The sequence below is a fragment of the Vulpes lagopus genome, chromosome 5 (genome assembly GCF_018345385.1).
Source record: "Vulpes lagopus strain Blue_001 chromosome 5, ASM1834538v1, whole genome shotgun sequence".
NCBI classification, from domain to species: Eukaryota; Metazoa; Chordata; class Mammalia; order Carnivora; family Canidae; genus Vulpes; species Vulpes lagopus.
The window spans coordinates 95,563,802-95,591,363 of NC_054828.1; the positions used below are offsets into that span (position 1 = coordinate 95,563,802).

The 27,562-nt window shown below is 38.6% G+C and overlaps 1 protein-coding gene across 3 annotated transcripts in view; it reads left to right on the plus strand.

Moving 5' to 3' along the window:
* RMND5A (required for meiotic nuclear division 5 homolog A) overlaps positions 1-27,562 on the plus strand; it is a 65,036-nt gene that overhangs the window by 18,547 nt on the left and 18,927 nt on the right. For all 3 annotated transcript variants that reach the window (XM_041755121.1, XM_041755122.1, XM_041755123.1), the window contains exons 2-4: positions 3,478-3,620; positions 20,539-20,673; positions 22,281-22,381. In XM_041755121.1, the coding sequence (XP_041611055.1) occupies positions 3,478-3,620; positions 20,539-20,673; positions 22,281-22,381 (379 nt within the window). The remainder of the gene's footprint in view (positions 1-3,477; positions 3,621-20,538; positions 20,674-22,280; positions 22,382-27,562) is intronic.

A 27,562-nucleotide genomic window follows, 5' to 3' on the forward strand; every position in this document is an offset into this window, starting at 1 on the left:
TTATATTCCTTCTTCACAGTCCCTACAACCTTCGAGGTTTCTTTTCTTGAAACTTTAGAGAAACTATTTTGTTACAGTCACTGGTAACTTCCATATTGTAAATCCAGTGATCAGTTCTCAGTCCACATCTTGACATAGCAGAGCATTTAGCACAGTTGGTTACTCCTTTGTCCTTGACACATTTTCTTTCCTTGGCTTCCCCAGCACCGTACTTGATTTTCCTCCTGTGTGACAGTGTTTTCAGTAGTCTTTGTTAGTCTTCTTTTCCAGTTCTACTTCATCTTGATCTCATAAACTTGGAGTTTCCAGGACTCCCATCTTTTATCACTTCTTTGTGTTTGTACCAGCTCTTTTGATGATTTCGTTCAGCCTCATGGCTTTATTTATTTATTTAAAGATTCACTTATTTTAGAGAGTGAGAGATCATGGGAGGGGGGAGGGAGAGAGAATCTCATGCACACTCCTCACTGAGTGCAGAGCCTGACTTGGGGCTCAATCTCAGGACCCTGAGATCATGACCTAAGCTAAAACCAAGAGTTGGACACTCAACTGACTGAACCACCCAGGTGCCCCTAGCCTCATGGTTTTAAATATCTACGTGCCAGTGACTCACATATTTGTATATCCAGCTCTGTTTTTGCTCTTGAACTCCAGGTTTATAGATCTAACTCACTCCTCCGCATGTGCACTGAGGTGACTCACATATCAAATTTAACAAGCCCGAAACTGAACTCTTTATCTCTTCCTTCCTCTCATACCTGCTCAACTTTTAATCTTTATCATTCTAATTGAAGACAACTCCATCTTCTAGTTGACTTAAGCTAAAAAGTTAGGAGTCATCTCTGAGTCCTTTTATTCCCTCAGTCAGGAATCCTGTTGGCTTTACCCTCAGAATATATCCAGAATCCAGCCACTTCTCACCACCTCTACACTTTACACCTTGGGTTGAGTCACTGCCCTCTTATCTGGATTGCTGCCACAGCCTCCTGACTTTTTGTCCTGTTTCTGTTCTTGTACTCCTGTCTTGAGCCAGAATGACCACACTAAAATGTGTCCATTTATACGTGCTCTCTTCAAAACCTTGTAGTGGATGATATACCTTTCATTCAAAATAAAAGCTAAAGTCTTTACCATGCCAAAAAGGCCCTGCAAGATCAGGGCCCCCATTATCTCTTAAACTTTTTCTCCTCCTGTTTTTCTTTGCCAGACATCTGCTTTAGCAACACTGCCCTTTTTGCTATTCCTCAAATAATCTAGGTATATTTCTTTTCTTTTCTTTCTTTTTTGGTATATTTCTATAAGGATTTTTTCCTCTCAGCCTAGAATGCTTTCCCTGAAGAGGAGGAGAAATAGTTTTTCCTTTAATCTTATGAGTTCTTGACTGAGACTCCTATAATAAAAGGCAGATTAACAAGAGAAAAACAGTTTATTAACATGTATACCGTATGTATACATGGGAGGTTCCCAAAGAAAAAAGACTAACTCAAAGAGGTGACTTAGAATTCAGGCTTAAATATTATCTTCAGGTAAAGACAAAAGAAGGGTGTAGGGAGGCCAGTTTATCAGGAAAAGCACAGTAAACAAGACTAAGATTTTTAGGGAGATATAAGTCTAAACTTTCTTCATTGATAAGTTTCTTATGATTTAGAGCCATTCTTTTTCTGGTGTAGAGAGAGAGACACTTTTACTAATGGAAATTTCTCTCATAAATGTAAATCTCCCTTACAAAGGGAAATTTGTACTCTGTTTTCAGAGCTTTTCCTGTATCTGCTGCTTCTCACAATAATATGCTTGAAACAATCTTTATGCCAAAGAAGCATATTTTGGGGTGGCAGATTCTGCTACCCTTCATCCCCACAGTAGCCCTGTGGCTGATTCCCTCATTTCTTTCAAGTCTTTGCTCAGATATCACTTTCTCAGTGAGGTCTATTCTATCCATTCTAAAATTGCAGTTGTTCGACTCACACCATCCAACTCTTTTACTCTACTTTTTCTCCTCCTGTAACATATCATCTTTTGTCATATAACTGACTTATTTTGTGTTGTTTATCTTGCTCACCAGAAGGTAAGTTTTAAGGCAGGGATTTTGGTGGTTTTGTTCTACTGGTGTACTTGTCACATAATGAATACTCAATAAATGTTTGTTGAATATTCATTGAACATCCTAGGGCTGCTGTACTTTTGGGATTGTTCTTGTTCAGATTCTTGAGCCCCATCCCAGACCTCTTGAATTAGATACATGGGGTGGAGGTCCAACTCCTTTGTTTTAACTAGTCCTTCAGGTGCTTCTGATGTATTAAAGTTTAAGAAACACTGCTATATCATAGTGAGTAGGAGTTCAGAAACCAGACCTGTTGCTCAAGGGTGGGGACTTGTGATATCTGAGGTAATCGATGAATGTTCGTTCTTCCTCCGTCATCTTCTCCCTTTTTCCTGAGGACATAGCATTGGGAAAGAGGCTATAAACTGTAGTAACTTTCAGTTGATTTATTGTGTGTATCAAGGTCCCCAGGATCACTTTTAGGTTCCAATGATCGCTAGGAGGACACATAGGAATCAGCATGTAGTCACATTCATGGCTAAGATTTATTACAGCAAAAAGGTACAAAGCAAAAATCAGCCAAGGGAAAAGGCTCATGATGCAAAGTCCAGAAGAAACCAGGAGAAGATTTCCAAGGGCCCTCTCTCAGTCATGCCCTGTCATGTCACAGAGACCGGACACATATAATTTCTCCAGCATCAAATTGTAATAAGTGTGAAGTGTTGTCTACTAGGGAAGCTCATTAGAGACATAGTGCTCAGAGTGTTTACTGGGGACTGGTCATATAGGTACCCTCTGCATAGCACATACCAAAATTCCAGACTCTCAGAAGGAAAGCAGGAATTCAGCATAAGCCACATTGTACAGTTTGGCATAGTGAGCCACTCTTATCAGTTAGGGTGGTGGGAACCCTGATAAGAATGGCTCACTATGCCTTATAGATGGGAATATGTTAACTCTTTTTCTGCTATATTCACTCTTTTCAACATGGTATCCAAAGAAGTTTGTTTTTGTTTTCTACTTCTTTATGTAGAATATAAAGCATTTAGATTAAATCTCTCTTTAGAAATTTTAGTAACAATGAAAATGTTTTGAGAATAACTTGAGCAGTTTAAGTGGATTGAATACTGAGTTTATTCAGTTAGACATTTTCTGGAAATGCCTTGGCAGTATCACTCACAGTCTGTGCTATTTTAGTAATTACAAAAGTGGTTTATTTCATAGTATAGTTTTCTTACTTATTCCAAAAAGTAAATTAAGATAACATTTTTTCAACTGAATGCTAAGAAAGTTATCTATGAATGTGACCATCTGCCTCAAAGCAGATATTTTTCTTCACTTCCAACTTTCATGTTCTAAAGGGCCTACTTGAAACTTGCCATCTTTGAGTTTTGCTTTCATGAGTAACCAATCTTTCTTTCTTTACTTTTTTATAGGCCAAGATGCTGAATTATCAGGGACACTTTCACTTGTTTTGACACAGTGCTGTAAAAGGATAAAGGATACTGTTCAAAAATTGGCTTCAGACCACAAAGACATCCACAGCAGTGTTTCTCGGGTTGGAAAAGCCATTGATAAGGTACGGTGTTGAAGGAAATGTTTGGGATTTTTTAACATCCTCCTTCATCTGCTATCACTGCTCTGATAACATTTGCTTTCTCCAATTTTTTATGCTGTTCTTTTTATCCTGGCCTTTCATAACTTTTGCAGGTTTGGTTTTACTATGTTATTCTGAAAGTATTCTGTTACTGTTTAAAAAAACAACAACAACAACAACAACCCACCACCATGAAAACATTTGCTTAAATGACTATAGTTCCTAGTACCATGAAGAGTAAATTTCCAAAGAAATTTTTACTCCTGTGAGGGAATGTGTTTACAGAAAGTAACTTCAACTACTTCCTGAGTAGTTCCCTAGCCGTGACTGTCTCTCTTCTGGGGCGATTAGGATAACACCCTTGCATTTGTCTCCCCTGCATCACCCTGTTGTCTTCCTGTTTGAATGCTAGTCCAGTGTTGCTTTCTCTGTGAGTGAATGGGTTGGTTGGTAGCCAGCAGGGCCAGTCCACTTCGGTTGGGTGATTGTTCCGGTGACAATGACTCTTTGACTTAGTGGTTTACTTATAAGTGGTTATTTTTTTAGCACTGGGCCAGTTTTGGTCTTGGAGTTCATAGTAGGGCCTTAAAAGGGCAGGATCTAAGGTTACCATGTGATACCTCTGACTACATCAGCCATTGCAGAGTTTGTAACTGTTTATGGATGTTTTTGTTGACACATTGTAAACTTCTGGGAAGGTAGGAAAAACTTTTAGGTGAGCTCTTTGTAGCAAAAGCAGTGTATGAGTTGCTTAATCTGAATGTAGGAGGGCTAATTGCTATGATGTAGGTAGAAACTCAAGGAATCTAGAGGGTGACTTCGTCTAACACATAGGTAAGCCTACCTGTTAGAAATGATCCTATAGAGCAGTAGTATTGATAGGCTAGACTTGAGGCAGAACTCTCCGTTTCTAAGGAGATATTGTTAACTGGTAGGTACATTGTGATCAGACTGTGTAGAGGGGCTCTAAGGATTGGGTAGCTCTGATATACAGAAGTGTTAGTAACCTTTCAGAGAACTTTCACCACTCCCATAGTGCTGAGAGTTTTAACTTGGCAAAAGAAGCCTGAGAAGTAGTCTTGGCAGCAGCAACCCCATCTTTGGATTAGTGATAGCATTTGCTAGCAAAGGCTGGGAAGGCAGTGAGTGTTCTCCAAAATAGCTTTAAGGTTGTGATGCCTGTTTGGTGACTCAAAGAGAATGAACACAGCTTTGGAAGTGGCTTTGGCATGAGACTTTTGGGGGGGCCATGGCTTGGAAATCTTCAGTTGGTATGTACTAGCTTATGGGCTCACTGGAATGGTCATGGGGCATTTTAGAGAGGGTTTTAAATCACTGTGGGGGAGGGACCTTCATGTTCTCTAGGTAGTGTTTAGGAAGCTTCAGGTTTTGGTGGCTGACAGTAACCGAAGCAATATCGTGATTGATGGTTCAAACCCCTGGAGGTTCCAAGAGGCATCCTACTTGATCACTAAACTGCCTGTGGTTGGGGATCCCTGGGTGGCTCAGCGGTTGAGCCTTAGGCCCAGGGCCTGATTCTGGAGTCCCAGGATCGATTCCCACATCAGGCTCCCTGCATGGAGCCTGCTTCTCCCTCTGCCTGTGTCTCTGCCTATGTCTCTCATGAATAAATAAATAAAATCTTTAAAAAAAATAAATAAATAAACTGCCTGTAGTTAAGACAGAGGGTGGAGACAGCAAGACCAGAAGATGCCGTGATAGTGGGAAGAGCTGAAGACATCCCAGATTTGGGATAGGTGAGGATGCCCACAGCAGCCATATCTCAAGTGCTTGGATTACTGGCCATTAGGATCTGGAGCATTTGGACCCATAATTCATCAGCTTTGTATTCTGCCACTGAGGGAGTGACCATGTGTTACATTTCCTGGATTGTGCCTGGTGTCCTATCAAGTTTTTAGAACTGAGGCTCCTGGGTGGCTGAGTTCGTTAAGCGGCTGCCTTCAGCTCAAGTCATGATCCCAGGGTCCTGGGATGGAGCCCCACATCAGACTCTCTGCTTGGCAGGGAGTCTGCTTTTCCCTCTCCTCCCCCTTTTCTCTCTCTCTCTCTCTCTCTCTTTCTCTCTCTCTCCCTCTCAAATAAAATCTTAAAAAAAAAAAAAATTTTTTTTTTTTTTTTAGAATCTTCTTTTTACTCTTATCCCCCTAGCTACTGATGACTTGCAGAGCATATCTTCCTGACCTAGCAAATCTTTACAGGTATTCATAATGGTTGTCTGATACATTGGCTAATCTTTGAGATAAAGTATTTAAGTGTATTTGGTACTAGAACAAAAGAATCCCTTTGACAACGGATACCAAGGGAATGCATAGTGAGGACTCTACATTCTGGCTTTTTTGGTGGGGATGTGTTGGAGGCGAATGTTCCTAATTATATATTTTATTTACTCATTTCTCTTTTGAGGACATTTTGTGATGTACGTGGAGGTTATAAGGGCTTTTACAAGTAAAAAAAATTTTTTTGTAGTTGCTGTGAAAGTAGTTTAGGTTCTAGGTGACCTGGATTCCAGACTCTTCTGATCCATCCTACGAAACTACATTGCTAAGTTGATACTGATAAATGTTTGTTGAATTAAGGTCCCGGGGCACAGAAGAAAGCCTGGACTTTCTTTGGGGGGGGGGAAGGGGAAACTAAAATTTTAATATGTGCACACAGTGGCCCAATAATGAAATTGAGACCTAAAGAAATAACCAAAGCAGACAATTTTTATACATTTTAGACAAAGACACTATAAATTTGTGAGGAATTGACTGGATAAGAAAACAGATGTTTGAGAGTTTTAATTAGTAAGGAATTCTAAGCAGAATTTAGGCTGAGGTAGTAGTTAGAAAAATATAACAAGGTTTGTTTATATAGCTTTCTTAGCTTTCAAGTTCCAATCTCTGGTGATAGGATGTCTTTTCACTATATAGGGTGCATATTTTTCATATGGGAGATTTATTTCCTGCTTTCAGAGGGACAAAGGAGAATCTGAATGTCCATGCACCAGCTGTTTCTCCAGTAACTTATTTAATTATTATGCTAATTGGGGTGGCCTGCCTTTGGCCTCAGTAGTACTTCATAGATGTTAATTCTTTTAAAGATGGGAAGCCTGGATTTTCTAGCCCAGTTCTCTACCATCTTCCAGTGCATTTTCTTCCTCCCTCCTCCTTTTTTTGGGGTGGGAGCATCTCCCTTGGCCTGAGCTGAAACAGGAAGCTCTTACCCCACTAAAACTACTAGATCCTGTGCTTCTCACATTCTTGAGGAAGTCTATGGAGGTTCTTGTTGTACAGGATTCTACTGACTTGTCTTCCCTCTCTTTTAGTTTGGACCTGGTGAATTTGTACAAGCTCTAGGGCCACCTGTTGTAACAAGGCTGGGTGTACTCCTGTGGGCTGGTGGTGAGCAAACAGAATGAAGCTGAAGCCATTGTGGCACAGGCTTTTAAGTATCACAGACAGACTTGAGTAATAAACTGGAATGCTGTCCAGCAGCCTGTGAGCACCCTGTTATGGACACGTGTTCCCACCCTGCCGAGAGAAGGACAGAGAAGCTGATGACTCCTTTATGAGCAGGCTGGTTTTGAGTGAGGAACATTAGTAAATTTTTGACATGCTTAATGATTTTTTTCCCTTTAATGTTTTGATGCTTGTTTTAAAGTTCTTTAGTCATCGCTAATGTAAGCAAAAAAGAAGTTTGTGGTGATAGCCAAGGCACTTGCTGGCTTTTAATTATTGTGAACATAAAAAAGTATTGAAGATTTCTGCCTTAATGTATTGGCTATTTTCAGATGTCCATGGTATGATCACTATTTAAATATCAGCTGTTGAGTTCTGTGGCAAATTATTTTTAGTAAAAATAATTGTGTTGGGCTATCTTTAATTTCCTCTCCCATTTTAAGAACATCTAGAATCCTCTCCTGCTTAGAGCATTTACTTAAGTGTTTTACTTAAATCTTTTAACTTTTTTTGAGTTCACTTCCTAAGTAAGAAAAATCAATAAAATGATTACTGCTTTAGGTGTGTTTATGTGTGTATGTTAAAATACTGCCAAGATTTTAAATTGTCTAAATTTAGACATTGCTGTGGGATAGTTGAAAGCAAAATACATAGTCCATGTTCTTTAGAAGAGTATGGTATAGTCTAGTCATGTAAGAGTGAGCTTGTACACGTGAAAGATCTGGGAAGATTCTGAGGCAACAGAAAATTAATGTGCACGGGTGGCCTCTGCTTACTGTAAAGTGAAGGGAAGGGCATTTAAAAGATTGCTCTTGTTTAATCTAAGTTTTGTGGAGTTGGTATCTTAAATATGACCTGTGGGGTGGTCAGGTGGCTCAATCGGTTAAGTGTCCGATTCTTGATTTCAGCTCAGGTCACGATCCTTGGGGTCGTGAGATCGAGCCCCACATTAGGCTGCATGCTAAGTGCAGGGTCTGTTTCTCTCTCTCTCTCTCTCTCTCTCTCTTTTTCCCTCCCTCCCCTCCTTCCTGTACCCCTACCCCTGCTTGCATGCATGCAGTAAATAAATAAATAAATAAATAAATAAATAAATAAATAAATAAGACTTGGAAGAACAGGTAAGATTTAAAACAGAGTGAAGTGTGGTTTTCTGTAGGGTTGAGAAAGATTGAACAACTGAGGAATGCTGGACTCCTGTGTAAGACTCTCAGGGACTGACTCAATTGGAGTAGGTGCCTTATTGGGAATAGGGCAAGATCAGGTTGATGGAAGGCCTGAGGATTTGACTCAAGGAGATTAGGAGAAAAGGGAGTGGATGATATAAGCAGTTGAGGATTTGCTTTTCCTCGTTAAATAGGATGAAATTAGACTGAGAAGCCAGGAACAGGAAGATAATAATAACACTGATAATAATAACACTTGAGTGTTGACCATGTTCCAGCTATTGAGCTGGGTGCTGTACCTATATTTATATCTCATGATGCAGGTACATTATTTCCATCTTAGGACTCGGATATTCAGTAACCTACCTCAGTTGTACAGTTTGGAAGTGATGAATCAGGGTTTGGAGAAAGATTTCACTCATGAGTCTGTTCTTAAACACTGTGCTATACTAGGAAATCAGTTAGGCTGTTGCAGGGCTGGTAGTGTTTTAAGGAGGGAGATAAGGGTTAAAAATAGTTTTTAAAAGTGTCAGCCTAAGCTGATCTTCTGCCAGTAGATGAAGCATTTACATGGGTGACGCAAAATGCTGACTGTGTTAAAAAAATGGAGTAATGCTATAAAAAGTGAAATAGAATATTTAAGATAATTCTGGGTGAGCCATCTGGAACTGCCTTTTATGTAGGTATGACTGGGGTATGAGAAGAGAAAAAGATACCAATGGGAGAAAAGGTATTGGATTTGGCCTTAAGTAGTAGTTGAGATACAGAGTGGGTGAGATCAGGTATGTACTAGCTCTAAAGTTCTGTTATTATGTAATGGGTAAATCCATATGTAGTAGAGAGAGGTTACTCTTGACTCAGAGTCCTCTCCTTGTATCTTTCTCATTAGAGCTCTTATGGAAAGAAGGGCTGGGAATATGTGAGCCTAGGAGTGATTAGTAGCCCTTGAAAGAATCTGGTCTGTTGTGGGAAATAAAATTCTTCTGCAGAGAGAAATAAAGGCAAGAGTGAGGAGGGAACATATTTTGAGGTTCAGCTACCTTCTTACCTACCCTTGGTTACCTGACCCTTTCTTCACATCCAACTTGTTTGGGCAAAGATTTCTGTTTGTAGGAACCAAGAGTCCTGACTCATACAAGCAACTAGATGCTCTGTGGGTCTTTTCACTTGTATCAGGCTCTAGTTTCTGTGAAACAATATTGGTTTTGTCTTTTTCAATCTAAAGATCATTCTCAGAAGAGGAGTTCAGTTCTGCTTTTTTTGCCATCTGTTAACACAACATCATTAGCTCTAAGCTCTGGGCCTATCTTGTTCTTATTCTGCTCTGAGCAGATAAACTACATTCTTTAGTTAATAATGATAATTGTTTGCATTATAATCTAGACCACAGAGGAAAGCCTAGACCTTTGCCACTCAGGTCTCATATTAGGATGCAGAATCAAAGAATTCCACTGGGCCTGGAGGTGGTATGGACCCACTTTTGCCTGAGGCCAGAAGATGAAATAGCTTACTTGATCTAGCATCCAACTCAGGTTGGGTTGAGAGGGAAAAGGGACCTTACACCCGTTAAGTTGTGCCACTTAATACAGGATGTAATTGTAGTCAAGTAATTTTTAAATGAATGAATTTGTTATTGATGCCTCTGTTAGTATGTTTTTTGTTTTTATTTATGTTTTCTAAAATGAAGACTCTTTTAAATGTAGAATCTCCGATTCAGCTACCGTTGTGTTGAAAGCTTACTGCAGGGTAGGTCCTGGTAGATATTTTGGTATACATTATTTAATTAGTCTTTACCAATACTTTGTAAGATAGAGATAATTGTGCACAGATACAGATGTGAAAACTTTGATCAAAGAACTAGAAAGCACATGGAGGAACTGGGTAAGTACTCAGATTTCATGACTTTGAAGAAACTTCCTTAACTGGAGTTCTTTGAGAGAACTAGCTCCTGATGCCCTTAGACATCCACTGTGTGTCTGAATTTCTCTCTTAAGTATCTAGAGCGGTAAGAGGTATGTGTCATCTTTCATAGAATTGGTAAAATAGTTCCTCAAATTTCTGTCATCTGTTCAGATAAGGAGGCAGTTGGGAAAGCAGATTGACCAGAGCAGAAAGGTATGTAAAGTGATACGTAAAATAATTGTGAGGGGTAGGGATGCAAATGTGACAGATGGTTGGATTATGGAGCATTTTAAGGATTTTTTTTTTTTTTTCATTTTAAGGATTTTTAAAAGCCCAGTGCAGTAGTTTGGCATATCTCTGACCATGCCACATTACTCTCCCCTTTGTTTATAAAGTAAAAACTTACCAACATGGCTCCCATGTCCATCCCAACCCCTTTCTTTATCTGGCACAACCTACCTCTCAACTTTGAAAATCAGAATAGAAGTATGAATATCATACAGAGTGGAACATTTAAGAAGGTCTACATCTAGAAAATGCATCTAGAAATACTGATTTTGACACACTACTGATATATGCCCAGTATGGATTGTTTCATTTAAGACCATGTGCCTCATCATCAGTTTTACTGATATATGCCCAGTATGGATTGTTTCATCTGAGACCATGTACTTCATTATCAGTTAGGTTTGCTAAATTTTTCCCTGAAGGGCTTATACTAAATTATCATCCTACCAAACATATATTAAATGAGAGTCTTATTTTCTCAGTTCTTACCTACACTTCGTATCATCAGACTTTAAATTTTCTTAATCAGATGGAAGTGAAATATTATCTAGTTGTATAGATTTACATTTCCTTCATTACCTATAGGGTTGAGCATCTTTACATGTTTTCAGTTATCAGAATTTCTCCTTTTTGTGAATTTCTTGCTCATTTTTTGTCCATTTTTTTCAGTTAGGTTTTTTTGTCTTTATTATTGATTGGAGGAGGTCTGATTGTTTTGTTCTCATGTTGGGAAGAATTAAAAAATAATACCTCTTTTATTTATTTATTTATTTTAATTTATTTATGATAGTCACAGAAAGAAAGAGAGGCAGAGACACAGGCAGAGGGAGAAGCAGGCTCCATGCACGGGGAGCCCGATGTGGGATTCCATCCCGGGTCTCCAGGATCGTGCCTTGGGCCAAAGGCAGGCGCCAAACCGTTGCGCCACCCAGGGATCCCAAAATAATACCTCTTTTAAATGTATATAAAGTATGTATGTATATGTACGCATGTAATATAGGTATCTTTTCCCAGACTGGGTGGAACCAGAATCCAGGTCTTCTTATTTCCCTGTTAAGTATCTTTTGTGGTCTCTGTCTTTACTGCTAAAGCAGATTAACTGGGCGCTTAGAAGGGAAATTGATTCCTGGTAGGTGCAACAATAGCACATTGTTAGGTTCATACACCAATTTTTCTTCAAAAGTAGGTGGGGGATTTTTATTAATAGTATTAAAGAATTCACACTTAAGAATTAAAATAAATACTGAGTTTTATCGTGTATTGTTACCATTGTTTGCTCAGTAATTATAATTTTAGGAGCACCTCGGTGACTCGGTTGGTTAAACATCTGAGTCTTGATCTCCACTCTGGTCTTGATCTCAGGGTCATGGATTTGGGCCCCACAGTGGGTATTGAGCCTACTTTAAAAAATATAATTTCGTTAACTGTATATCAGAAATGTATTGGTTTTGGATGGTGAGCAGTCAAGCCAGTCCTTAAGGTCTAACCAGTTTGTAAGCAGGTACATGAGATGTGGCCAAGGAGATAGGTTGATCTATTTAGATTTCATAGTTTCATAATGTTTTATTAAAGTTATTTACTCCTGTCTCAACTTCCAGATATTTATTTATATTTTTCAAAAGATTTTATTTGTCTGAGAAAGAGTGCCCGAGGAGAGGCAGGGGATCTCAAGCAGATTCCTTGCTGAATGCAACCCCATGCGGGGCTTGATCATGATCCTGACTGAAATCATGACCTGAGTGGAAACCAAGAGTCAGATGTTTACACAGCTGAACCACCCAGGTGCCCCTTAGCTTCCAGATTTTCAAACTTAAAATCATGAAAAATATGAATTACATTGAAAGTCATGAGATAGTATATGAATTAATGTATCCTTGAATTTCTTTCTAATCTGTAACATCGTCACCAGGCAGACACACCCTTAGATGTGTGCTTTTTGCTTTTGATTCTTGTTTGAATCCTGCTTTCACATTTAAGAACATCTTAAGTCATTTTTTCTTTAAAAACATACAAGGAAAAAGTACAGTAAGACAGAAGTACTAATAATAGATATTTCTTTTTATTAGCCACTTCTTGGCTTGTTTGCAATGGTACTGGTTTCCTGCAGCCATGCAAACGAGTTTGGTCACCTAGCAACAGAAGCTGGAACTGATCCTAACACTGATGCAACAGAAAGAACGCAGTTATAACAAAAGGAGTTCTAACACTATATTGCATTTCCTCAACCTCTTTTTACAGTTTTAACTTTAATTTTAACTACAGGTAAGCAGAAAATAAGCTATGAAAGTAATTTGTTTTTCTACCTTGATAGTTTAAACTGCAAAGTCAGAATGGTAGAAGGGAGCTCAGAAAATTTCATCTAATGCATTGCTTATTCATGGTTAGTTATATTTTCCAAGACTATCAAATAAGTTATAGAGTTTGAATACAGTGACGATATCTAGAGTGTAAGGGTGTTTGATTTTTTTTCTTACCCGTATAACAGTGACCAAGGTATATTTATGGAAATAAAGGTATGTGGGGGCATAGTAAAATTGTTTAAATTTGTTTAAATACTAAACTTTCATGTTTTAACACTTTCAGCTGTACGAAATTAACTTTTTTATGTATATTAAGGGAAGATTTGAAGGAATTCTTTTCTTGAGCTACTGTGATAGTAGCTATTAAAATTTGGACTTAATCTATATTGCCAAATAAACTAGTCTCTTTTAACATGGTCCTTTGAGATGACAAGTGTGTCTTTTTTTTTTTTTTTAAGATTTTATTTATTCATGAGAGACAGAGAGATAAGGAGCCAGAGACATAGACAGAAGCAGGCTCCCCGCAAGGAGCCGGATGCGGGACTCGATCCCAGCCCCCATGATCATGCCGTGAGCCAAAGGCAATGCTCAACCACTGAGCCACCCAGGCGTCCCACCAGTGTGTCTTTCAAAGTTGTTTCATTTCTTTCCTGAAGAATAGACAGCTTATAAATTTGTTGGAGGTTGATAAGTAGAATTCTGAAGGCTGTGTTTGGATTGGAGGAGATTGATAGATCAGTAAGGAAATTTTCTTGTGTAGTCTCAGTGATTCTTGCTTATAGGGTACACTTAGACATTAGAGAAATACAGGCAGATTCCGGAGTTTGTTATAAATCATGTCATCTTCACGGACGCCTGGGTGGCTCAGTGGTTGAGCATCTGCCTTTGGCTCAGGTCGTGATTCTGGGGTCTTAGGATCGAGTCCTGCATCAGGCTCCCTGCAGGGAGCCTTTTTCTCCCTCTGCCTATGTCTCTGCCTCTCTCTGTGTGTCTCTCATGAATAAATAAGTAAAATCTTTTAAAATATAAAAATAAATCGTGTCATCTTCAGATACCCATTCCTTTATTCATTTGAATGGCCGTTTGTCTAGGGCAAAAATATGAGACAGCATATGTGATATCATTCACTCCTTATGGCCTCTGCTCTAGACTGGAAGAGGAACACAGTAGCACCATCTCTACTAGTGGACATAGATGATGTAAAAATGTAATAGTCTACTCAGAAGCATTGGTGGATTATAATAAAGTCATCTCTCAACAGACAGAATCTGATAAACTGATTTAAAATTAGCCTTATGCAAGCAGTTGTGGTTTTTTTCTTCAGTGCTAGGGACAAGCCTATTTAGTATGTGTGTGGAAGCTATTGCTTTAGCATCTAGGTACTTTGTATTATTAGTTTCTTTAGGTTACGTACTAGACCACAAAAGAAGTCTGTAAAAAGCAAGTAAATAAAAATTAAGACTGACAGTAATTTTACTTGTTCATTTTTGGTTTTTGTGTAATTCTGAGTCTTATTATATGTGTTTTGTTTTAGGCTACTGAATTGACATCCAAAATTAGAGTAGATAGCTCTTTAAAGAAAGATGTGCTCAATATTGGAGAGGAGAACTCTCCGTGTAGTGGTAATCGTAAATGATGGGTGCTTAGCAGTTTCTGCCTGTTCTTGTATGTACTATAAAATAATCCTATGCTTCTCGGTTTAAGTAGTAATTGTGGGATTGTAATTTCAGTTAAATCTAAATAATCTTGTCTAATTAAATTTATGTGCTAAAAAAATGAAATTTATTAGAGGGTAATGCCTATGAAAGATTTAGGGAATGAAAGTAAAACTGGGTAGGGAAAGTTTTTTTAAATTTTAATTTAATTTAAATTTTGTTAGTTAACGTAGAGTGAGTGCACTGTTGATTTCTGGAGTAGAATTCAGTGATTGATCACTTACAACACCCAGTGCTCATCACAACAAGTGCCCTGTTTAATCCCCATTACCCATATAGCCCCTTCCCCACTGATCCCCCATCAGCCCTCACTTTGTTCTCTGTTATTAAGAGAATCACTTATGGCTTGTTTCCCTCTCTCCTTTTTTTCTTTTCCTTCTTTCCATATGTTCATCTGTTTTCTTTATTAAATCTTTCATATGAGTGAAGTCAGACAGCATGTGTCTTTCACTGACTTATAAGTATAGCGTAATACACTCTCACTCCATCCATGTCATTGTGAATGGCAAGATTTCATTCTTTTTGGTGGCTGAGTAATATTCCATTGTGTATACCTACCATATCTTTTTTTATCTGTTCATCACTTGATGGCCATTTGGGCTCTCTCGATAGTTTGACTGTTGTTGATAATGCTAATAAAAATATTGGGGTGGGGCATTTACCCCTTCAAATCCTTTTTTGTATCCTTTGGATAAATACTTAGTAGTGGTATTTATGATCCAGTAACTGGATCGTAGGGTGGTTCTATTTTTAACTTTCTGAGAAACCTCCAAACTGTTTTCCAGCGTGGCTGTACCAGTTTGCATTCCCACCAACAGTGCAAGAGAGTTCCCATATCCTTGCCAACACCTGTTTTCTCTAGCCACTTTCAAGATACTTTTCTTTGCTTTTAGCTTTCAGCAATTTGTGAGGTGTTTGGATGTGGATTTCTTTGAGTTTATCCTTTTATGAGTTTGCTGAGCTTCTTGAATCTGTTGGCTTGCATCTTTTGCTAAATTTGGGAAATATTCTTCAAATATTTTTCTACATTACTCTCATTTCTCCTTCTGGTACTCTGATGACATGCATGTTAAATGTCTGTTGTCCTACAGGTCTCTGAGGTTCGGTTCATTTTTTCCAGTCTTTTAAATTGTTGTTTAGATAATTTTTATTAATCTTCATTGACTTTTTGTGTTGTCACTTCCATTCTGATATTGAGTCCATTCAACTAGTTTTTTTTTTAATTACTATATCCTTTTCTTTGCTAAGACTGTCTTTTTTTTTTTTTTTCTTTTAAGATTTTATTTATCTAGAGAAGAAGGGAAGAACAAGCACAAGCAGGAGGAGTGGCAGACGGAGGGTAGAAGCAGACCAAGCAGGGAGCCCGATGCGGGGCTCAGTCCTAGGACCCTGGGATCATGACAAGAGTTGAAAGCAGACGCTTAACCAAATGAACCACCCAGGCACCCAACTTTATGTCTTTTGTTTGAAATTATTTGCTGATGCTTTGTAAAGCAGTTTTATAACTTTAAGGTCTTTGATGATTTCAGTATCTTTGTCATCTTGGCATTCGTATGTGTTGAACTATCTCTTCCCATGTAAGTCTAGATTTCCTTGGTTCTTTGAATGCCAGATGATTTTTGGATTGTATCCTGGACATTTTTAATACAGCTGACCCTTGAACAACACCTTGCAGCACTGAAAATCCACATATAACTTTTGACTCCCCCCAAACTTAACTACTGGTAACTTACTGTTGAGTGGAAGTCTTACTGATAACGTGAATAGTTGATAACACATATTATATATATATATATATATATATATATATATATATATATATATATATATATACACATACACACACACACATACACACATATATAGTATATATACTGTATATATATATACATAATATATACTGTATTCTTTTTTTTTAAATTTTTTTTTTAATTTTTATTTATTTATGATAGTCACAGAGAGAGAGAGAGAGAGAGGCAGAGACACAGGCAGAGGGAGAAGCACGCTCCATGCACCGGGATCCTGACGTGGGATTCGATCCCGGGTCTCCAGGATCGCGCCCTGGGCCAAAGGCAGGCGCCAAACCGCTGCGCCACCCAGGGATCCCTATATACTGTATTCTTAAAGTAAGCTAAAGTGTTATTAAGAAAATCATAAGGAAGAGAAAATACATATACAGTACTGTAGTGTATTTATCAGAAAAAATGCACACATAAGTGGATCTGTGCAGTTCAAACCCATGTTGTTCAAGGGTCAGCTGTATTAGAAGATTCTTGGTCTTGTTTAAATTCTGTGGAGAATATTGATGTTTCTGTTTTAGCATACAGTTAACATGGTTGGATTTAGGCTTTAAGTTCTGATCATTTTTCTCTGAGTTATAGTTATAATATTAGAGCTATTCAGATATATCTTGTTTGTGTGCCATCTGATGGCCATTCTGGAACCTGGAATCTAGTTCTGTCCCCTAGTTAAGTTTTCAAAGTCTGGTATGTTGCTTAGGGTCAGCCCATGCATGTGCAACTGGAGTGAGCCCAGGAGTTCATAAACACAACTCTAAGGGGTTGCTTTTCTGAATTCTTTGCTCTCTATAAGCTTGCTAGGACTTTATGGTTCCCTGGGGCCACTTTTCTTTGTAATTTGGCCAGAAAGCTGGGGCTTTGTTACCCTATTCTTCTGTACATTTACCATGACCATGCCTGTACCTATGGTTATGGAGTGGAAAGACAGAAAGCAAAGATGCAGTACAGGTTTTTGCCCCCTCTTCTTGGGACCACTGCTCCTCTGATTGGAGAGAAAGAATCCCCTCTGCCAGAGTTTTAGGTTTCCTGCTGTAGTCAGTATTCTAAAGATATCATCCCAAGATTCTTGGTCCCTGGTTATTCAAACATTAATCTAGGTACTGCTATGAAGGAATTTTGTGGCTATAATTAAGGTTGCTAAGCAGTAGACCTTAAAATAGGGAGATTAGGTGAGCCTCGTGTAATTTACAAGAGCCCTTAAAAGCAGTAGAGCTTGGTAGAAAGAGAAAAGAAGATTCAGAGTGTGAGGGATGTCACCACTGTTATTGGCTTTGAAGATGGAGGGGACCACAAGCCAGGGAATGTGAGTGGCTTCTGGAAGCTCAAGAACAGCTCCTACAGCCAGTTAGGAAAACAGGATTCTAGTCTTAAAACTGCATGGCACTGCATTCTGCAACACCTTGAACAAGCCTAAAAGCAGATTCATCCCATATTCCCCAGATAAGAGCCTAGGTCATTGACACCTCAGTTTCAGCTTTGTGTGGGACCTGGAGCAGAGAAACTGCCTGAGCCTATTGTACTTCTGATCTGTCAAGCTGTGAGATAATAAAATTGTGCTGATTTAAGTTGCAATAGAAAACTAATGTACCTGTATACACACTGCCTTGAGCTAGAGGTACAAGAAAACAGATAGAAAGAACATGTGATTTCCCTTCCTCTCTAGGTACTAGGAGAAACCCATTCCTGTTTCTCATGCCAAAACTAGAGGACTTCCCCTGGAACTCTGTGTCCATTTATTGGTGCCTGGTTCTCTGTTGTAGCTGTATTGCATCCAGGCTGAGAGGTATTGGAGGGAGAAAAGTAGTAAACTCCCCACTAGTCCTGTGACCCTCTTCCCATTCCATTTAGATGGGGCCTGACTTAGGATGATTTGACTTACAAATTTTTTACTTTATGATGGTGTGAAAGCGATATGCATTTGGTAGGAACTGTACGTGGAATTTTGAATTTTGATCTTTTCTAGGGCTAGCCATATTTTGTAGTATGATATCCTTGTGAATATGGGGCAGGAGCAGTGAGCAGCAGCTCCATCCAGCCACATGATCACAAGGGTAAACAGCCATGTGATCACAAGGATAAACAACCAATACACTTGGAACCATGTTATCTATTCATGAGAGACAGAGTGAAGCAGAGACATAGGCAGAGGGAGAAGCAGGCTCCCTATCTGGAGTCTGATGCGGCACTCAATCCCAGGACCCTGGGATCACGACCTGAGCCAAAGGCAGATTGCTCAACCACTGAGCCACCCAGGTGCCCCACTTAGAACCACTTTATACTCGTATCACCATTTTCACTTTCATTATGGTAGTCAATAAATTACATGAGATATTCAATACTTTGTTATAAAATAGTCTTTTGTGTTAGATGATTTTGCCTAACTGTAGGCTAAGGTAAGCATTCTGAGCATGTTTAAGGTAGGCTAGGTTAAGCTATGACGTTTGGTAGGTTAGGTATATTAAATACATTATCAGCGAATGTTATTTTCAACTTTGGATGGGTTGGTTTATCAGGATGCAACTCCATAATAAGTGGAGGAAGATGTGTAGTCAATTTTTAGTGTTCTCAAATGGCTGTTGGCCTTCATTCTATCTGGATTTTATAACTGTATTCAGTAGGATAGATAGGGTGGAATGTGCTTATTACATGATCTTACCCGAACTGGAACTTTCAACATGTGTGCTTTTAAAAAAATCTTTTATGTGGAGAGTGGGAATCTTCAATGATAATCTCTGCTAATACTTTAACGTATATTCTTTTGGATTTTTTCCTAAGCTTTTGCAAGTATTCCTTTAAAAGACAAAAATGGGGTCATAATTTTGTAAAACTTGATTTTTTTCACTTCGGTGTCATGGATATTTTTCCATATTAGTAGATAGAATAATGAGCTTCACTTTTTCATTAGGAATAGTAATACTAATAATAGTAGCAACTACCATTTTATTTAACCAATAAGGGAGTATATTAATTTGCTGGGGCTGCTATCACAAAGTGCCATAGACTGGATGGCTTAATTTTTCTACAGCTCTGGAGACTAGAGGTTCAAGATCAGAGTGGTAGTAGGGTTGATTTCTTCTGAGGCCTGTCTTCTTGGCTGGTAGATAGCCATCTTCTCCCAATATCATCACATGGTATCTTAGTCTGTTTGAGCTGCCAAAACAAAGTGCCATAGACTAGATTATGCAAACAATAGAAATTTATTTTTCTCACAGTTCTGGAGACTAGGAAGCCTAAGATCAACGTGCTGGCTAGCCAATTCATTTCCTATTGAGAGCACACAACCTCCTTCCTGGCTTACAGATGACTGCCTTCTCACTGTGTCCTTGCAGGGTAGAGACAGCAGTCTGGTGTTTGTCCCTTGTTTTCTAAGAGTACCAGCCCTAGTGGTTAAGGCCCCTACCTTTATAACTTCATTTAACCTTTTATCACTTACTCACAGACTGTCTCCACATACAGCCACATTGGTGGGTTAGGGCTTCACTGTAGGAATTTGAGGGAGGGGGGCGGGGTACACACAGACATTCAGTCCATAACCTATGGTCTTTCCTCTGTACCTATCTGTGTCCTTATTTCTTCTTTTTATAAGGATAGCAGTACTGTTGGATTACCCCCCCCCCTTAATGACCTCATCTTAATTTAATGAGGTGCTGGGAATTAGGAATTCAACATGGGAATTCTAAGAAGATGCAGCCCATAATAGGAAGGTACTGTTATATTCTCCACTTAAGAAAGCTCAAGCTCAAAGACCTTGATTAATTTGGCCAAGATCACACAGCTAGTAAGAAAACCCAGGATTCAAATCCAAGTAGATTGGCCTCAGAGCCTACTCTCTTAATTATTTGGCCAATCTCCCACCCCCAAACCCTCCATTGGCACAGCAGTTGTTGGGCTGGGCCATGATTCTTTAATCCTGTGTTGGGCATATGGGTTTTCTCTCTTTTCCAGTCAGATAGTGCTGCATTGAATATGTTTTTATAGGTAGCATTGTACACCTGAAAATATTGCTATATTGCTTAGAAATCCGTTAATTCACAGAAATGGTTAAATGTATATATTTTCCCAAAAATGTACTCATTGACTGTTCCAGCACTAATCAATGAGAGTGACAAGTTTTAAAAAGGAGCAGTGGAAAAGCACTTCCTTTCATAGGCTGCAGATTATTTGAACTGGGTCCTAACTGTGGATATTTGGAGTGAAATGAAGAGCACTCTTTCTGTTAGGTGAGGTCCAAATCATATATCCTAGTCAATTCATGATTCATTTTCTTTTCAGAATTTTGATTCTGACATCAGCAGTGTGGGAATAGACGGCTGCTGGCAGGCTGACAGTCAAAGGCTTCTCAATGAGGTGATGGTGGAGCATTTCTTCCGACAAGGAATGCTGGACGTAGCTGAAGAGCTCTGCCAGGTAACAATGTGTCTGCTACCAGTGTGCCAGTGTGTGAGAGGATGAAACAAACGAGGGGACTCCTTGGAGTTTTTGAATCTTCTAGCCATAGATAGATTTTTAATATTTTAAGTTTCAGGGCTAACCTCATTTTACTAGGAAGTCTTTTTCGTCTTTTTCTTTTTCTTTTCTTTTCTTTTCTTTTCTTTTCTTTTCTTTTCTTTTCTTTTCTTTTCTTTTCTTTTTTTCTTTTCTTTTCTTCTTAATTGGTAAAGACTATGATCCTAGAACTTCTTATTTGAGTTGCTTTTTCCTTATTCCTGCCCCATCACCTTGGTCCCAGGTCATCAGGAGGTCAAAAATGATACTACCTTCCCCATTTCCTCTTTCAATAGGGAAAGTAAGATAGCAGAAAAGAAGAATCTGGCCCAACTTGTAGCATTTTGTTTATCAAATAAGTTTAAAGCTAAAATTTACTTCAGATGAGCAGCTTTTGTCTTTTATTGCTAGTAGACATGAGCTTAGGGATCTCAGAATAGTTCACCAGAATCACCTAGTCAGAATGGTGGCAGCTACCATGTATTGAGTCCACAAGCCAACTCCTGCCATTATTCTTCACTGCAATCCTGTGAGGTAAAAATTGCTTCCATTCTACAGATAAGGAATCTGAGGTCTGGAGAAGTGGCTTGCCTGAGGCCATGCAGGTTCCTTAGCAAAGGAACTAGGATTCAGTCCCAAATTCATGTCCTCAAACTTAGTCTAAGCCACCATGTGCTATTGTATTTTCTGTTTAGAAAAATGAAGGATTATAAAGACGAAATAGTTTAAAGCCAGACTAAACAAAACCTCTAATCTAAACCTATTTTATGATTTTTTTAAAGATTTTATTTTTAAGTAATCTCTATACCCAGTGTGGGACTTGAACTCACAACCCCAGGATCAAGAATTGCATGCTCTACCGACTGAGCTACCCAGGCACCACTTCTATTTTAAATAATTCAGAAAAACAGTAACTCAGGTCTTTCTCTGTATGGGAATTTTGTTTATGTCTATTAAATCCTATGTTGTTTAGGATTAAGCTGATTTATAAGTACAAAGACATAAAATACCAGTGGCTTAAAAAAAATAAAGTTTATTTCTCTTGCACAGAAATAGGAGGTAGTAAGCCACTCACAGCATATATTGTAGCTGTGCTCCATGAGCTTTTAGGAACCTACCCTCCTTGTAGCTCTGCTGTTTCTAAGGTGTCCCTTGTCCTTATTGGGAACACCTTAGAAAGGTGTAGCTAGAGTTCTGGATCACAGCCAGAATTCTAGCTACAACTTTTGGTATGCCAGGAAGGGATAAAGAGTACATGGTTATGTTTTACTGACCAGAACTTACATCTCTGCAATGTCATACTAAGCTTTATTCCATACATTGATGTACTCAGCTCTGTATGGAATACATAAGGGTTCTACTACTACTGGAAAGAACGATAGTAGGGCTCAGTCTTCAGTCTGTACCATAGAAATATATGGTAAAAAATTATTTTTAATGGCTTGCACCATATTTTATAATTTAGAATATGTTTTTATTATATCTTTTAACCTGATTACTGCTAACAAAAGTACTTTCTATTTTTTCAGGAATCTGGTCTTTCTGTAGACCCAAGTCAGAAAGAACCATTTGTGGAGTTAAATCGAATATTAGAAGCATTAAAAGTCAGAGTTCTGAGACCTGCTCTGGAGTAAGTTTCTGTGTTTGTTTTCTTCCAAATACTTGGGGAAAAACTCTGTAAGAAAACTTAATTAGAAAACACATTGAGATTTTGATATATATCCGTACATCTATACATCTCACCTAGGATGGACTTCAGAGAAAGCAAGGAAAAATTATTTTCTTCCTTTTAATTAAGTAAGAATGGGGGATGTGCAAATAGGAGAAAATGGTCCGAGCTTTCTTTGCTTATCAGTTGATCTGAATTCCCAAGGTAGAAAAAGGGTTTCCTGTATCCAAGCCATTCCACTACTATAGACTAGCATTGTAACTGAAGTACTATTGTTTAGATGGTCTGAGTTTGATATTTGAACTTCCATAATGTGTGGGATTCTGTGCTAGCATTCTAAAAAAACAACTTAATTGGTTATTGGAACTAAGTGGTATGCATAAAGACCAAAAATACTGTTACAAAGGAGTTCTGTGCTAATTATCACTGTAAAATGTAATGATTCATTTTGAACTGGTCATTGATATGAACTGTCTTAAATTACTGAGTAAGCTGTGATAAATAATACCCTCGAGCAGGATCAGCAAAGTTTTTTGTAAAGGGCCAGAGAGTAAATATTTTAGGTTTTGTGAGCCACATGAGATCTCTGTCACATATTCTTTGATTTATTCTACAACTGTTTAAAAAATGTGTAAAAAAAAATCTTGGCCATCTGGTGTACAAAATGGACAACAAGCCATATTTGGACCTTGGCCATAATTTGCCGACCCCTGTCCTAGAATTTTTTTTTTTCATGAGAGATACAGAGAGGCAGAAACATAGGCAGAGGGAAAAGCAGACTCCCTGCAGAGAGCCCGGTGCAAGACTCCATCCCTGGACCCCGGGATCACGCCCTGAGCCAAAGGCAGACGCTAAACCACTGAGCCATTCAGGCATCTCTGTCCTAGAATTTTGTAATGTGAGGATTACCAGGTTGTTGGAAAGAAGGAAATGAAGGAGGGCTATAAAATAAAGGGAAGAAACTGCTGAGGTTCTAGGCATAGAATTCTGATATTTAAAAATTGGAAGTATTTGAGATCATTGTTTTCAGAAAAAAAAAATTGGGAAGATTCTTGTTGATTTTTATGAAATGCACATTTTCTTCTTCTATTAACACACTTAATTCTTCATAGCTTAGTTTTCTATTTCTGATCATTTATCAGTTCTTTTAAAATTTGCATAGTTCTAAGACCAGCTCAGATGATCATATAGAGACAGATTTCTGTGTAAGTTTGTAAATGATAAATTCTGCTATAAATTATAAATATGAGGCAGGTAGGTACTGTATCTTTAAAAATAAACGTCAGGGGTGCCTGGGTGGCTTAGTAAGTTATGTGTCTGCTTTTGGTTAAGTACCTGCCTTCACCTCAGGTCATGATCCCAGGGTCCTGGGATCTAGCCCCATGTAGGGCTCCCTGCTCTGAGGGGAGCCTACTTCTCCCTCTCCGTCTGCTACTCCCCCTGCTCATTTGCATGCACATTCTCTCTCTCTGTCAAATAAGAAATTAAAAAAAAAAATAGACATATACCATTGTGTATGGTGCACATTACTTTTACAGTTTTTTTATTTTTATTTTTCAGCAGAGGTTAGATTTTGACACACCTGGGAGATTAAATTCTGCCAAGTACCACTAATAACTCTTAAACAGAATATGGCAACAACTCTTCTACCTACTTTCATATTTCACCTATATGAGTAAACATCTATGGAGAAGAGTAAAGGAGCCTAAATAGAGAAATGTATGGGTTTCCCAGTTGTTTTATAGTGATTTAGAAATAATATTTGAGCTGTTCAAGGTAATAGTCATTTATCCATTAATTTCTCAGGCTTCTCATCAAACTTTTACCAAGTCCTTACTATGTGCCAAAGACCATACTGAGTGCATTTAGACCACCTCACCTCTCAAAGTATTCAAGCCTTCTTCCTTTTGGAATGAAGAAAATTTATAAAACCTTTTTCACGTTGTGCTTTTTCTGTAAGAACTATTTCCATTTTTTTAAAAGATTTTATTTATTTATTCATGAGAGACAAGAGAGAGATGCAGAGACACAGACAGAGGGAGAATCAGGCTCCTCTCAGAAAGCCTGATGTAGGACTCAATTCCGGGACCCGGATCATGCCCTGAGCCAAAGGCTCAACCACTGAGTCACCCAGATTTCCCAAGAACTGTTTCTTACTGATAACTATATCATATATATCAATTATTTCTATAAATGTTTTCTGTTATGTGGCACCTCAAGCAGTGCCTCTCAGGCAAACAGAGGGTTCATTCTGTCCACTTGGTAGTAATAGTGGAAATCACTACACAGAAAAAAATTTTCACTTCATTTTTCTGGGAATATTGCCATATTAAATAGTATCAGCATAGGGGAATGTCATGGCAATTATAGTTAATTCTTTTTGAGTGCTTACTATATATCTAGCATTGTTCTCAGCATTTTACATGTATTAACTTATTTAATCCTCATATTAACCCTATGAAATAAGTACTTGTTTTACGGAGGAGAAATTGGGGTCTGGAAGTGCTTTGTGGAAACAGACGATATGGAGTCAAAAGGTCACATGGGAAATGCCTCACATCATGTCCCCTGAATACTCTTCTCTAAGAGACTCACTTTAGCACATTCCTGGGGCCATCAGCAGTCCTAAAGAAACTCATCTAACTTCGCCAAACTCCTTGTTTGCCATGCATATTTGACCAGAGAACCCTTGTTCTTGTCTCCCTACTCCCAAAACACTTAAAACCCACAAAATTGGAGTTCTACAGAACAAAAGTTTTTAAATGATAGCTTAATGGAAATGCCTGATATACTCAGACTTTCCAGTTCTTGCCTATTACCAGTAGATACAATGTGGTTATTTCCTTAGCATCTTTAACATGCAGGGTACAGAGAATTTACTTCATTTAGCTTGTAGCAAAAGTTGAAAAATGTGGGACTTCAGTTTGGAGAATTCTGGTTCAGATACAAGGTGGAGAATAGCTTTCAGTTGTGCAGCACCTTCTATTTGTACATGCTGGGAGACTTGTGTCCTGGAACCCTCCCTGAGGGGCCGCAGCAATTCTCCCAGGCAGGCTGGCAGTTGAAGAGGCAGAGGCCAACCACAAAAATTAGTATGGATAGAGGCCGTGGAAGGAACTTCGGATAGCATTCGCTATCTCCTGCAAGTAATACACGATGGAAAGGAGGCAGAAGAAAATGATGATATGGCAGAGAGAAGTGTCAGAACAGCTAATTATATACAGAGATCTAGTTAGGACACAGCCTACTCTTTTGTTCCTGCCCCTTATATTTCTGAGTTTGTGTACAGATTTTTCTTCTCATCCAGATTGCTTTATCTATTTTTTAAGTTCTTCTTGGCACCTAGCATAGTACTTTCTTCATAGCTTATTGCATACTTCAATAAATGTTGGAATAGTTCAAAGAACTTTGAATAGATGTGACCCCCTCCTTCACGTGGTAGATAGAGGTTAAGCCAAAAGTAACCAGTGCCAATGAGAGAATAATAGTAACTTAATACAAAGAGGTGGAGAAATATTAGAAGAATAGAAACCGTCCTTGTAGGTATGTGCCAGTTATTGACACTTTGGAAGTGCTGTCTTCAGGTAAAATGAGTTGGTTGCCTTCCTAAAGGTGTTTCAAAGAGTGGTATTACCTTGGTGGATTTGCCACAGCCTAGGATCTGACTTAAAACCTTGCAGACTTGGAAACCTGGATTTTCAAAGAGAAGCAGTCCTCCTAGCACTCATTTAGAAGAATTTGCAGTTCTGTTTCGAAAGCCTCAGTAGAAGGCTATGAGGGAACAGAAAATAACTGAAAGGTTATGAGACAGAGTGAATTAAAAGATTTTTTCAGAGAAGAGAGGAAAGTACTTTGTTAGTTTAGACCACACAAGATTTTAGATTAGACAGGCCATGAACAGTATCAGGCAGGCTGTCGAAAAATGAGAGGACTCCCATCTCCAAGCCTAGTGATTAGGTGGGGCTAGAAATAAAAACCACAGAGGGCTGTGGGATGAGCTTGCCATTGTGGTCTCTTTGTGGTATGAATGGTGGATCTAAGAAGAAGATCCTTGCCAGACTTAGAGAAATTATAATACCAGTGAAGAAAACATAGTTTATACATGGAGAAAGATTTTAGAAAATGAGACTGAAGGGAGCAAACTGGAGTACCTGATCAGAGAGCCTTGACTACCGCTGGAGATGAGGGTGACAATGATTAAGCAGTTTCTGTATCTGTTTTCTTGTTTTTAGTTTTGGCTTCCTATAGGTGGGCAGTCTTGCTCACTCAGGCATTTTTTTAAATAACCACATATGACCACAGAAGAAAGAAGGCTCTGATAGATATACCATTGGAGGAGAGAAATCAAAGTTTGAACAAGTTGGATTTTTTTTTTCCAGAGCTTGAGTCTTTGTTTTCATTTTTGTTCATTTTATTTTATTTTGTTTTGTTTTGTTCAGGATGGTTCTTAATCCTGAAAAGGCAGAGAGGTAAGTTAAGGGATACATTTTTTTTTTAACTTTGTTTATTCATTTGAGAGAGACAGAGAGAGTGCATGCACAAAGGGAGAATGAGAAGTAGGCTCTCGGCAGAGCAGAGAGCCCAATGACAGGCTCTACCCCAGGACCCAGGATTATGACCTGAGCTGAAGGCATGCACTTAAATGAGCCACCCAGGTGCCCTAGGGAATACATTTTTAACTCACTGTGCCCATGCATTAAGTCTGGTGAAGAAGGAGCTACTCTATTAAAAAGAAGCTAATTAAAAATGGAAAGAGGTACCCAGTGGAAAAAATATAGAAGATAGCTCAGGAGACTGTAAAGGCCCAAAGGGAAGAAATACCTAGTGTGGTAACATCATTTTCTGTTGTCTGTTTTATGTCTGTTGCTAGCAAAAGTTTATATGCAGTTCTAACATAATAGGTATTCTTCAGGAAGAAGAGTAGACATGACTATCTCTTACTGGGATATATCCTCACCAAGGACTTGAGCATTATTGGAAATTAAGTGGGCAAACCATGGCTATAGAGGAATTGAGAATCTCTTAGAATGAAGGGCAGAATTGAAATAAACTGTCCCTGAGATTGTTTAAAAGAACAAGGAGCTGAACTAGGCCAGGAAAGGGAGCCAAGAGGGAAATCCCTGGAGTTTATGTTTATAAAAT